The sequence below is a fragment of the Xiphophorus couchianus genome, chromosome 8 (assembly GCF_001444195.1).
Source record: "Xiphophorus couchianus chromosome 8, X_couchianus-1.0, whole genome shotgun sequence".
In the NCBI taxonomy this organism is placed as follows: Eukaryota; Metazoa; Chordata; class Actinopteri; order Cyprinodontiformes; family Poeciliidae; genus Xiphophorus; species Xiphophorus couchianus.
This window is the reverse complement of record NC_040235.1, coordinates 6,123,093-6,136,662: the sequence shown is the minus strand read 5'-3', so window position 1 is coordinate 6,136,662 and position 13,570 is coordinate 6,123,093. Positions and strand designations below refer to the sequence as shown.

General features: G+C 36.7%; 2 protein-coding genes across 3 annotated transcripts in view; both read left to right on the top strand.

The window, feature by feature from the left end:
- Positions 1–11,445, top strand: part of LOC114149806 (ephrin-A5b-like) — an 89,836-nt gene extending 78,391 nt beyond the window's left edge. Inside the window, exons 3-5 of one of the 2 annotated variants that reach the window (XM_028025915.1) lie at positions 3,953–4,018; positions 4,167–4,247; positions 5,246–11,445. In XM_028025915.1, coding sequence (XP_027881716.1) covers positions 3,953–4,018; positions 4,167–4,247; positions 5,246–5,370 — 272 coding nt within the window. In that variant the 3' untranslated portion in view covers positions 5,371–11,445. The remainder of the gene's footprint in view (positions 1–3,952; positions 4,019–4,166; positions 4,248–5,245) is intronic. The other variant, XM_028025916.1, reaches the window with a different exon arrangement.
- LOC114149750 (protein NLRC5-like) overlaps positions 1–13,570 on the top strand; it is a 1,536,511-nt gene that overhangs the window by 878,117 nt on the left and 644,824 nt on the right. The window lies entirely within an intron of this gene.

Below are 13,570 nucleotides of genomic sequence, written 5' to 3'. Positions count from 1 at the left end.
TTAATAACAACCTTAGTGTGTTACAATTTCAACAGACGCTCCACGTGAAGACTGTGTCAACACTGAATTAATTAGCATTATAATGTAAAGCCTGTTACCGTGGCAACCTGTATAGACAAGTTGCATTTTATTGATACGTCCGGAAATTTCACGCACTGGTGCTCAACGCTGCAGGGCAACAGGACGATGGTTTTACTTTCTGTTGAAGAACATTTCCGTTAACAAAATGAAACCTGGAGATGTAGCTATCATTTAGTGCTCCGCGCCACAGCGAAGGCAAAAATAACGCAGGAAACAAGTTTACCGCTCGTACTCTTCTTTTATCTCACTACACGCTGACCTGTTGCCATAGCAACTGACTGACAACAGCTCCACCGAGCGTGTCAGGATTCATTACCAAGAAATACCCAAATGCAAAGAGCAACAGAACATTCAGTCTGTTAGTTTTATGTTTTCAGGCTTGATGTTTATTTTGCGATTATTAATAAGTGAAAATCTGAACACAGCAGAGATTGATTATTAATACCTGCTTTACTGACGATCTGTTAGAGTCAGTGTGTAGGTCGCCATTTTCTTTACTGAACTGAAACACACCAAATTCCACAGCATATATACATGTTAAGGTTGTCAAAGTCAAGCTAGCATAACTGAGCTACTTCTCTCTCCTGTGCTACTTTTTTAATAATTTATTTTCTGACTTTTCTAATATATTCTACTATTTTCCTTTGTTTACCTTCCTCTACCTGCTAATGCTAGCATCTAGAAAAAAGTTATCAAAACTATCAATATATATTGGTGGCTCAATAAAAAAGTATTAATTAAAAAACCATACAAGCTATATGATATTTACAAAACCCATTGAGTCGAATACATATAACTTAAATTTGTTTAATTTCAATTGCTTAATATTGATGAAACAGTACTAGTTCCACTGGCAGATTATTTCACTTATAACAAGACATTTCTTTCTGTTATTTGTGAAATAATCTGACATTTAAGCTAATACTTTTTCATCAATTTTACAAAAGTATTGACTTAAAACAAGCTCCCATATCTTGCTGAAAAGTTAATTATAAGTTTGTTTAATCTCATTCCAAGTGTATAAAGATATTTGCTTTAGAAACCCAAAATACTTGCTAAGATTTTGTATTTATGCAATGAACAAATGTTAAAATAAACATATTTATTTGTAGCAGAATTTCCTCTCCAGAGCTCATCCTGTATTTTATAGAAGATAGAAAGAATTGACTGATTCAGATCTTCCATACAAAAATGGAGTAATGTGCGTTTTTACAGGAGATTCCCAAAGAGACAGCCAGGGGATCCTGGATGAGAGAGCGCCTTTAAAAGAAAGAGACAGTTTAGTTAGGTCGGCTGTGTCAGGTTTTGATCCAGAGGAGAAACTCGATCCCTGCTGGGACTGACAGCGCTTCTCTCGTTCATTTCCGTCCCGGCCAATGTTCCTCTCGTGTCGACGTTTAGCGAGGATTTTTGTCTCTCCTCACGCCACGTCTGATAATAAAGTGTCTTTTGAAATAAGAGCCGAGTCGGTGGAAACCCTGACACAGTTTGCCTCTTTCAGGAATTTACCGCTGGCGAGAAACAAACCGCAGACACGTTTACGAACAGATGCGCATACGTGGGAAGCCACAACGGACATACACGCACGTACAAACGCTAAAGTACCCAGACGCCTTAAAGGTTGTCTGGCAGTGGAGTTTGAGACTCTTGACCAGAGCTGGGTAGTAACTACTTATATCTACTTGAGTAACCTTTTTGGGTAAAAATACTTTTGGAGTATTTTTACTACACTGTACTTTTTACTTTTACTTGAGTAATTTTATTGCAATTCTTAAAATGACACCTGGAGATGAAGGTATTGTTAATTTAGTGTAGTGCGCCACAGCAAAAAGGAAAAAAATCTACTGATGATCTGTCAGAGTTGGTGTTTAGATGGACTTTTAATATATATTTTGACTGAACATAACACAAACAAATTCCACATCACATTAGATGTTCAGGTTGTCATAGTCAAGCTAGCGTAACTGAACTGCTTCCCTCTGCCTCACTATTTTTTTCTTAACTAAGACTTTTTCTTGACTTTGCTTAGTCGTGATAGTGTTGACAATTAGTAGCAAAGCAGTGCTTCACTTTTTCTTTTCTGTCAGGCGTACATATTAAGATTTTGCACTTTATATTGACAACTTAACAGCTAAAACCAATGCTAGTCATCATCAGGTAGCAACTTTTTCCCTCCAGCAGGACGTCGCTCTGCAAAGGGTCTATACAAATTATTTTCACTTTGGTCTTTAAAATAACAAAATTTACACTCAACTTTATATTTTAGTCCATCTGATTGTGCAATTTTTAAATATCAAATGACTGATAAGTTCATCCGTTATCAGTACTTGAGTAGACTTTTTACCGAATACTTTTTCCGTCTTCTGCTGTGTTTTACTTTTACTTGAGTAATTTAAATAGTGTCACTTTTACTTCAGTCCAATCTTAGGCTGCTCTACCCATCTCTGCTCTTGACTTGCAGAAAATGTTAAGAGGTCATGTTATTGTAACATGTCTGCATAAGTTCATGCTAAAAACACTGTTGACAAAAGCACAAGCTACTTGGAAAATTAATTCAGAATTAAAGGTTTTAATCTCTGCCTTTCGCCATCAGGAAACACAGGAAATGAGATTCTGCAGGTGAGCGTAACGCCGCGCCACACAGCAGCAGGAATGACTGCCCCTGGCCAAATTAGACTTGGAAATATGAGGGTGACATTGACATAAAATATGGAGGCTGAAACACTCACATCAGGGCGAGCGGCGAGCGCCGACAGCACAATGAAGCTCTTCAGTCGGGTTTTAAAAACACGGATAAGTGTGGAATACCTCTGATGGAGAAACCATCGACCTTGTCAGATTGTCCATTCCTCTGCTTTTGACTAAAAGTAGGTTTAGTGAGTGAAGAGATTTTATGAAAGAGGGTTTCCAGCGTTAAGCCCTTCAAATCTGGGGCTTTGTTAAGCTATCATATGTATTTTGGTATTCTGGTGCTTTTTCATGACTTTCTGTAGCATAAAAAGTAGGAAATGTAAAAAAAAAATGTGAGCCTAGTAGTTTAGAAAACTTTCAAAAACATTATGTTTTAAATATGACTCCCTGTATAACTATGTTATTGCAGAAACCTAATCTTTCTCCATAAATGTAGAAAAATCAAACGAGGTTCTGACTTTTATTCTGATATTTATCACTTTTAGGTTACTAATTATGACTTATTCTGGTAATTTACATTTATGCTACAAATTATGAGTTTTATTGTGGTAATTATGACTTTTATTCTCCTAATTATAGCTATAACTTTAAGCATCCCAGCAAAAGTTAAATATCTTGTTCTGATGCAGCAGAACACTGTGAATTTCACAGCCTCTACCCAATACAGACACATTATTCACAAAAAGAGAAGATAAAAAGTATTAAAAGAAGTTGCAAGCCGTGTTTCCTCATATGTAAACCCAGGTATCGGCAACAAACACTGATCATATGGTGGTTGGGGATTTACGCTGGATAAATATTCCCAGAAATGCTACTGTCCAAGTGAATTTATTTTATATACGTTTAATTCAAAAATGACTGTTTTAAATATAAACTGAGTCGAGGAGTCAAAGCGTAACAATCAGGATAATGGGTTCATCTGGAAATCACAGCGCTGATGCCTGAGAGGCTGAAAAACCTTCTTTTTATTATATTCCTCATTGTTCATTATGTCTTTTGTCGAATTAGGTTCAAGTGCAGTAATGACGGTGACATTTAGACTGACATTTTAATGACATTTCTCGTGCTCACACCGCTGCAGATTAGTTCACAGGGGGTATTTTAACATGTGGAAGTGGAGGTAATGTGTTTGAAGTGTTCTGCTCCGACACGTTGTCACGTTCTGTCACGTTTTCTGCAGCCTCCATCACCGACGACAGAGGAAGGAAGAACTGCCTTCGGCTCAAGGTCTTCGTCAGGCCCCAAAGTGAGCAGCACGTTTGTTGTGTCTGTCACCAGATTTTCTATTCTGGTTGCAGTTTTTTTCGCTTTAATTCAGCTTGTGATCTGGCTGCTGTGACGACTGATGTGTCTAATCTTCAAATCTCTCTTTCTTTCCTCTTTGTTTTCTCAAGACAATTGTGTGAAAAACTCTGGGAGCTCGCAGGAAGGAGTCGAATTTGACGAAAACAGTCACAACTCACTTGAACCCAGAGGTTAGTGAGAGTTTACTGAAAAAACTGACTAGATTTGGACGGTTAAATGTAGGGGTTTTTTTACCAGTTTGGCAGATTTATGTACCAGAGCAATTAAGCCAAAAAAATATATGTATAATTACAAGAATAAAGTCATATTATGACAATAAAGCCATTATATTACAACTTTATTCTCCAAATATTGAAAAATTGGTCCAAAATACCACAAAGTAACCCGATATCTCAAGATTAATCTCAGAAATATTCTAGATAAAACTGAATTTTTCTCTTTTTTCTGTGATCTTAAAATTTCTGGGTTTTCTCCGAGGAAATTTACTCCTCCTTTTCTTTCTATCCCAACATTTTGAGGATATAATCTCAGAAAATTCCTAGAAAAAAACAAGGACATTTTTGAAAAGTCCCAAAAGCACTAAAAAACAAAAAAACTCAGAAATTTTCAGATTAATCCCAGAGATTTTCTTGGAAAACAAAACAAAGACAAATATTTTCTAGAAGAAAAAATAAAAAACTCTGAAATTTAGAAATTTTCTGTGATTAATCTCGAACTTTCTTAGAAAAAAAAGAGTAAATTTCCACCAAAAAACTATTTATAACAGCCCTAACAAACTGTCACATATAGGAATAAAGTTGTAATATAAAGAGAATAAGGTCACAGTATTATGAGAATAAAACAATAATGTTATTACGTTTTTTTTTCTCTCGTTAAAATATAATTTATTATATGACTTTCTTCTCATGATTGTGACTTTGGAAATTTACTCCTTTTTTTCTACCTACAGTGTTTCTAAAACAGTCGCATAAAGTCCCAGTAAAATGTGTTAAAACATATTTTTCCAAGGCTCTGTAAATGTCCAAGTATCGTAAAACTGTTAACAGGAAGACAAAATGTCAAGGTTTGTTGCATAATTGGGTTTTAGTTGAATGCAACGTTTAAAACTCAAACTACCAGTAAAAAACAAGCCAGGTTTTAATTTAAAATGTCTTTTTTTTCTCCTCAGATGGAATCAATCACGAGTCGCCGGAACCAGCCAGACAAGACGTGAACGCTGCCGGTCGGCGACAGTTTTCCATCCTGCTGCTCAGCTCTGCCCTGATGCTCCTGGCAGCCATTTTGTCTTTATAGCGGCCGAGTCGCCTCACCCGGGGAAAGGACTGTCCTGATTGGACCACAGCTCGCCGCTCTACACCTCCCTCTTTAAGGAGCACTTTTTAAAAAAGATCAAATTAAAAAATCCTAATCTCTGAGAGGAGAAGAGACTTCAGCAAGTGAAGCCTTTGCTTGTTCTTGTCGACTTTGTGACTCTTCGAGGCGGAAGAGCCTCGCTGTAATCCACAGTATGCAGATACTTCACCGTTATTTTTAAACGCGTTCCCACACGGGACACCGTCTACACAAACGCGACACTAATTAGCTCGAGTAGCAAAGAAGCACAGCAGGATCCTGGGAAAAAAAAAGGTTTACAGACATCTTTTCTCTCCCGTTTCTTTTCGTTTTTTGGGAACTTGGTGTCACTTCGTTGCGGGAGGAACAATGGAGGACGCTGCTGCTGTGATGACTTAACCTTCCTCTCAGGTTAGAAAGGACGCGGACTGTGGAGCCGTTAGAAAAAATATTAAGGAAGCACTCATCTCTTAGTGTTTGGACAAAATCAATTTAATGATCAATTAATGCATTTCTTTGTTTTTTTTATTATTTACCATGTAATTGTAGCAGCCAACACGGGTGTACAGTAAAATATTTGAACGGAGAGCAGAAGCGAACAAGGAATTTTTCCAGGCAAAATGTTATTTTCCTATTTATTGTGAATTCCTTGTGCTTTTTTTCTGTTCTGGTTTAGTCTGTAAGTACAGTTAGAACGGCAATAAAAACAAATACCCGTCACAGGATGTTAGCTTATATCACACTTAGGTTTGGAGGAAAAAGAAAGGAACAAAAAAGCGTTTGTCTGTTTTGGAACGATCACATGTGATGGAGATAGTTGTTTTTAACAAAAGTCTAGAAAAAGAAGAAGAGTTTGGTGTGCATCAGGGTGTAGAAATGGAGTATTTGTGTTTTGAATTTGCCACTGGCGAATGTCACGATCGTAGTTTTGCTGTTACACTCTTGTTTTCGTGGATCACTATTTACACTGCTATTGTAAATACAAGCAAATTTTAAATTCAGGGATGTTTCCGTGCCGAACATGAGATCAATAGAAAGAAAAGCTTTTTACGCCAATCTGGAGGGAAATTCCCCTTGATTAATATAGAAGTACGGAACTCAGCAAGGGCCAACTGTCAAAAAAAACAAAAAAAAGATGGAGGTGAGGAAATAGTTTAAACTATTGGTAATTTGCTTATTTTGCTTTCACAATCTAATATTTTTAAAATAGTCCCCACAAAAGCACCCAACTTCTCGAAATGAGTAAAAAAAAGTCTAATAAATAAAACAATACATAATTTCTATAGAATGGTTCAACATATAATTTGGTTGAATGATCTCAGTAGAAAACTCATGAACGTTAAGAAATAAATGTTTTTCTAAATTGTTGGTGCAACTCTAACAAAAATAATGTGAGAAATTCACTTTGTAAAAGGATTATGGTACCTAGTTAGTGCCAAGAGTAAAAATTAAAGTCATAGTAAGATCCCAGTAAGCTGTTTAAATATTTTCACTTATGGATTTTCTATTTTTATTTTCCCTCTACCAACAAAAATATTGATGTTTCACGAATTAAAAGTTTAATATCTTTAAAATAAATCACATATACACTCCTTTCCACAATTATTAGCAACACTAGTAGAGAGTTGAAACAGTATGTTTTTGAAATTAACCTATTTTTGCACTAGCACAACTTCAGCTTGAACATTTCTGAAACCTCAAGCTTTTCATTTTGGCACATTTTTGAGTCTTGGAGAAAATAATCAATGTTAATGTTTTTGTAATATAAATAAGTGCTGGAACAGGTTTTGGCATTCTTCATTTTTCTGACAAACAATTTCTGGAAAATTCCCTTAAGCAAGTTAAAAAATATGGAACTCAGTTAGTGCCAGATGTTGAAGTGATTTTAAAAGTGGGGAAACTCAGATCAGTTCTTGAGCAGATTGCTTTAGTAAGCAGTTTTTTACGGATTTACTTAATTTCACTTTATTTTTTTATCTAAAAAAATATGTTCACTGAGGTTTAAAAGTTTAATAGATTTTTGCCTTGAATGGCCCTATATTTTAAATAAACCACACATCCAAACACTGAAATAATTGGCTCTTCTGGTAAAGATGCATGAAAAATAAATTAATTGTATTTATTGCATCATAATAATCTGATACTAAATAGAAATTTCAGAAAAATAGATTGGAGTGAAAATCTTTAGTTGGGATTTTTAAAAATTATTTGCAAAATAAATAAGTAAATCTAAATAACTGGAGCCAAATAATTATTATTACCTTTAATTATTAAAATTATTGAATGAATGAAATGTTACCTGATTTCCAAAACCATAAATGTCTTTACTGATGGATTTTCTATGTTGTTATTTTTAGTGTAGAGAGCGATTCATACACTGCAAAAACATAAAATCTTAATTCTGGTCTAGTTTCTAGCATATTTGAGATAAAACAAAACTAACTTACAAGAAACTTTTCAGCAAGATATGAGATTACTTAAGTAAAAAAATCCTTAATATTGATGAAACAGTTCTAGTTCTATTAGCAGATAATTTCACTTATAACAACCCATTTTCCATGTTACTGGATCAAAATTACTTGGTAAGATTTTGTGTTTTTGCAGTGTATGTTAATATCTTCAAAATATACTTCCCACAAATATTGGCACCCCCAACAAAAATATTGTTTTATTTTTACATCTGGCACAACCTGGGCTCCATACTGGGTGAGATTTATCAGTGAAACGGCGAAAACAATTTACAGCGCAGGCAGCAGCGTTGCGCATCGGGTTGCCGGCTGAGCGATTCGGTTTCTGTCTTTGATCCTGGGTAAAGTGTCGTCTGAACAGAAAATACACCATGTACCCCCGCGTAGCGGTTATTTCTGGAATGAAAAATTGACCCCCAGAGAAGAAGGAAAACACAGAGTGTGGTCGACGCAATCCGAGCCTCGACCCGAGAGGGAAAGTGAGGCAGTGAAAGACGCGTGGAGATGGTTTCACTGCTTCGCTCCATTCATATCCAGTCAGCTGGAGAAGCACAAGCGTCGAGTTAACTGCTTTCTCCAGTGTTAAAGTACAAAAATGATCAGGATTTACATTGAAAATCAAATAATCAAAATGTAATTAGTCACTGGGAAGTTTTGATTAAGATTAGCATATGTTTTAATTAACACATTTTAAGGAGATAATTTTGTTTTTGAATTAAGTGTGAATTTTTTTAAACTTTGCATTAAAAAAATACAATTTAACTTTTCAAGATCATGTTTTAAAATGATTAAAAGAGAAGCTTTAATTAAAAAAATAATAATTAAGATGTCAGAATAATTTTTACGAGAATGTAATTATGTACCATATAAGTGTAAGATATGTAATAATTACAAGTCTTGTTAGAATTATAACATTTTTCAATGCTTACAAACTTTTACAAAATAGCAAAATAAACTTTTTTTATCCTAATTTTAAGTGAAAATTGTTTCTATAAAAGTTTTGAGAAATGTCCTTTGTGAAAGTTCAGTTTTTCTATTATTTAGAAAATCAGAGAAATTCCCATTGAGGAGTCAAGCTAACGTCTAAACTTTAATTTTTCACTTTTGTCAAAGTAAAAAATGGTTTTCATTTTCTGTTTCATAATCACTTAATCTTGCTATGTATATTTCTTTTTTTAAAAGTAGAAACACAAATTGCTCTAAGTTTGTGATCCGATAAATATATTCATTAGTTTTCATTTAGCTCTACTAGCTAAACTGGTTACTTAAATTGAGTGTAGCTATAAACTAAACTGTCGCTAGCTGTAAGCTAACTGTTAGCTTGAGTATATATATGCTTGGCTAGTTGCTAAGCTGAATAGCTTTTATTTAGACTCCTAGTAATTATCAACTTGACTTTAAAAACTATTAATTTGACACTCAGTGATTTACTTAGATTAGTTAGCTAAACTGATTTTAGCTTAACTTTGATTTGCTAATAGCTTGATGTTGACTAGCTAGAGCAGCAATAAGGTCGGCATTAAGTAGCTGTTAGCATAATTTTTACTAGCCCCATCAAGCGTATTAGCACTACTCTAAGTAGTTGTTAGCTAGATTCTGATGGCTATTAGCCCAAACCTGAGTAGCTTTTAGCCTGATTAGATCAGAACTTGACTACCCCAATTTGATTTGCTATTAGCTTGATGCTGACAAGCAAGCGCAGCAATTAGCTTGACTTTATGTAGCTGCTAGCTATATTTTTAGCTAGCTCCTATCAAAATACGCTATTAGCTCAACTCTAAGTAGCTTTTAGCTAGACTTTGATGACTGTTAGCTCAACTCTGAGTAGCTTAGAGCCTGATTGTGTCTTAGCTTGACAACCTCAATGAGAATTTCTCCTTGATTCTCTTATCTGAAATAACATTTACCAGCTTTCTAGTCCAAAGACAACAACAGTTCAACACAAACCCATTTTAGAAACATTTACATTTAATTTATATCTATAATTTTTGACCGAATACTCAAACTGTTTATCAAAGGGAAAAATTTTCCAATTCCCACCCGGAGGAACACTACTGCTCCAAAACTCAAACTTTTCATAAAACCCTGCCTTCTTTTTTTAAAACTAGTAAATCAAAACATTCATAATGTTTGGTAAACTGAAACTGATGAGTAAAACCGCTGGAGTTCCAATTTAAAATGTAATTCAAGATCTCTTTACTAATACCCTTCAGCGAACGACATTTGGAGCTGATTTTGTTTGTTTTAACTGGGTAGAATTATCGCCTTCATCCGTCAGCGACCTGATTCTGGATTTTTTTTTTCTCTTCCTCACATAGTTGGCAAAGTTGTGTTACTGTTTGGACTCAATTTAAACCCAAGGGGTGAAACTAGACCACTGTGGTATTCACTTGAAAAGACGAAACATAATCATTTAATTCATAAACTGATGTCACGATGCTTCAAAAACAAAAATGGAGTCAAGGAGGTGAAATAGTTGAGTGACTTTTTCTGTCGAGACTTAACATTATAGATATATCTCGGGTCAATGATCGCCTCCAGTGACAAATACCAGTTGGATCTTTTCCTGGATACTGTGTATCCCAACGGTTAGTCTGTCGTAACCCACTCTGTATCTTTCAGCACCTCTTTTTAAGGACGACTCAGTCGACGCATTAACAATATGAACAAGTTTGATACCGAACCTGCCGACTTTCATTTTGTATGTCTTTTATATAAAACAAGAAAAACAAACAGCCTCGTATCTGTAGATATGTTTGTCCAAATAGCTGATGCTCGTCCGCGTCAGACATGCAGTATGGTGGCGTTGCAATCATTGATCGCAGAACGCCGAGCGAAAAGTAGCTGGATCTGTCCAACTGTTTCTGTTTTATCTTCACATTCACAGGGCCATTCCTAGAAAAATAAAGTTACAAGAGTAAAGTTGGAGTATTACAAGAATAGTCATCATATTACCAGAAGAACGTCAATTTTTTGTGATACTGCAACTTTATCCTTGTGTTATTTTGATTTTATTCTCGTATGACTGTATTCTCTTAAAATTATGACTTTATTCTCGTAATCGTGTTTTTTTAATTTTCTGTGCATGGCCCTAACAAGGTTTATAAGTCAATTAATGGGTTGGATTTCATTGGTTTCTGCATCAAAAACATGTTTTATTATGAAAATCTGCAACATGGAAGGTGAAAAACGTTTTCTGATGGACTTCTTCTTCTCTGTCACCTGATTTAGGTACCTTGTAGCTTCGACCACCTCCTCCTTGTTGTTCATTATCTGTTCTTCTTTATCTAATTATCTGATGTGTGTTTTTGTCAGTGGGAACATTTTTGCTACCACAGAAAGACGTGGCTGTGGCACAGAACCGCACACTTGTTTTAACGTTGTAGTGACTGAACCTTGTGCCTAAACGAGCCCCGTCTAAAAACCCCTCTAATGTTTCCCCTGTTCCGTCTCTTACCAGACTTTTCTACAGAAACGCCATGTCTTTGTAAATACACGTGTCGGAGCAGCTATGACTAACTGAAAGAAACAAAAAAAAGGTTTAATAAATACTTCTTTGTGGTTGTAATTGCGGTGTCTGATCTGTTTCATTAATCTCGCCGTGGAGTGCCGGGTTGCCAAGTGGAAAAACGTCCAGAGTGTGTGATGTTTGTCTTGGTTGGGTCTGGGGGTTGAAGTGGCTGTACAGCTGTTACCCTGTAATCTGGGGGTAATTTACAGACTGGAATAACAAAAACAGAAGTGGCTTGAATTAATCTTGCGGGAATGTGCAGCGCTTCGGGGAGCTCTGCCAAGAAAACGCCATCTCACGCGGTTTTGTTGCTCCTCGCTCCGGTCTGCCTCCTCTGCTGTCGGCTTCAATTTTTCACCTGCGCTCTCCGTGTCAAACCTCCTCGTTCCTCCCTGCTTCATCCGACTGGAGGTTCTTAAAGATGGGATTGTGTTTAACAAGGATCAACACAAATATGATGACAAATCATCAGGAAGTGCTCTGGAGCATTCTGGTTATTGGTGGAACGTTTTTCCACTCTTTAGAGGAACAGCTAGTGGGATTGTGGACCATATTGAATGTCGCTACGTTTACACCTCAGGTCTTTATGCTAAATTGTGATTTGTTTTTTTTTGCAAGGCCTTCATTCTGCTAATTAAATGTGACCACAATTGGACAAACCGCATGCATGTAAGAAGAACATTGACGTCAAACATCAGCACTTCGTTTACAAAACTAAAAATGGACGGAGGTGTTTAATGTTACGAAATCATAATACGAAGGAAGCTAACGAATAGCATCGACCTTTTGTGATCCATTGACTCTGGACCATCTGCTAAACCTCGGTCTCGGTTTGGTTGAAGTGAACTCTGGTTCAATTTGAATGCATATGTGAACACCAAGAGGACTGGAGATTGCTGCTATGGCAGGAAGTGAACTACAGCGCAGGGCATTCTGGGTAAATACAACTAGAACAAGAGAAATCCTACAAATTTGGCACTATTTTTGTTTACATTTGATGAAGAAGAAAGTATCTTCTTCAGAGGATTTCATGTTGTTTTCTTCAGTGGTTCTTGGTGCAGCGCCCCCACAGGCGAAGAGGGGAACAGGTTGCTAGCTGAAAATGTAACAGAAGTTGTAATTTTGGACCCCTACAACCGAGTTTACTGGAATATCAGGAGTAAAAAAAAACACCTTAAATGTGTTTTCACACCAGCCCTGCTCAGTCTGCTTTACTCAAACTCTGCTTTGTTTGCCCAGAAAGCCCGGTTCCTTTGGAGATGTGTGGAAGCATAATTTAACTCCATTTTGGACCAAAAGCCTAACCTACAAGCCTCAGTCTCGGTTTGGTTGAAGTGAACTCTAGTGCGGTTTGAATGCGTATATGAATGCCAAGCGGACCAGAGACCACTAGTGGATTATAGCTCAGGGCATTCTGGGTAAATACAGCCAAAAACAAATTGATGTTTTGTCAAAATCTGCCGCAATTTGTCTGCAAATGTAAATGAAAAAGGACACAGACCTTTTCCTCACGGTTTATTTCATGAAATCTCTTTGTCCAAAAAGCCTGTTTTTCTACAATAAAAGCCAAAAACCCAAATTCAGCCCCACCTACAGACCTGCACATGGACAAGCATCTATTCCTGTGTTTTGGCTCGTGTAGATCTTGTGCTCCATGCTGTCAGGTGGAAAACTGTGGGAACGTTTCCTCCTGGACTTCCCACTGATAACCAGCCTCCTGCTATCTGCAGCTCTCAGGGTCTGAGGAAGTAAATCTGTCCGCCCTCTCGCTTTCCCTCTCGTTTCCCATCTCCCATATCTCCTCGTTACAATCGGCCGTTAAGACGCAGATCTTCTCCTGTGAATCCTGGAGCGTGTTCTCTGTGACAGGATCATCAACCCGAGACTCGAGCAGCTGCTGATTATCCAGCAGGGATCGCTGCAGTTATGGCTGTGAAATATTCCCACATGTTTGTTTGGTCTGGGGTTACAGCTGTGTTGCGTTCAGAAGGCAAATTATCCTGTTTTTGGACAACAGGCTTCGGTTTCAAAGGAAGACGTTTCAGTGGCATCAGTAGCAGAAAAAGGCTGTTTCCTGTTAAACTGCTATTGATGCTGCAGCACAGTTTCATTTAATATTACATTCACAATCGCCCCATTTTCCAACAGTGATTTATTACTTTTCTTTACCCAAAATTCAGAA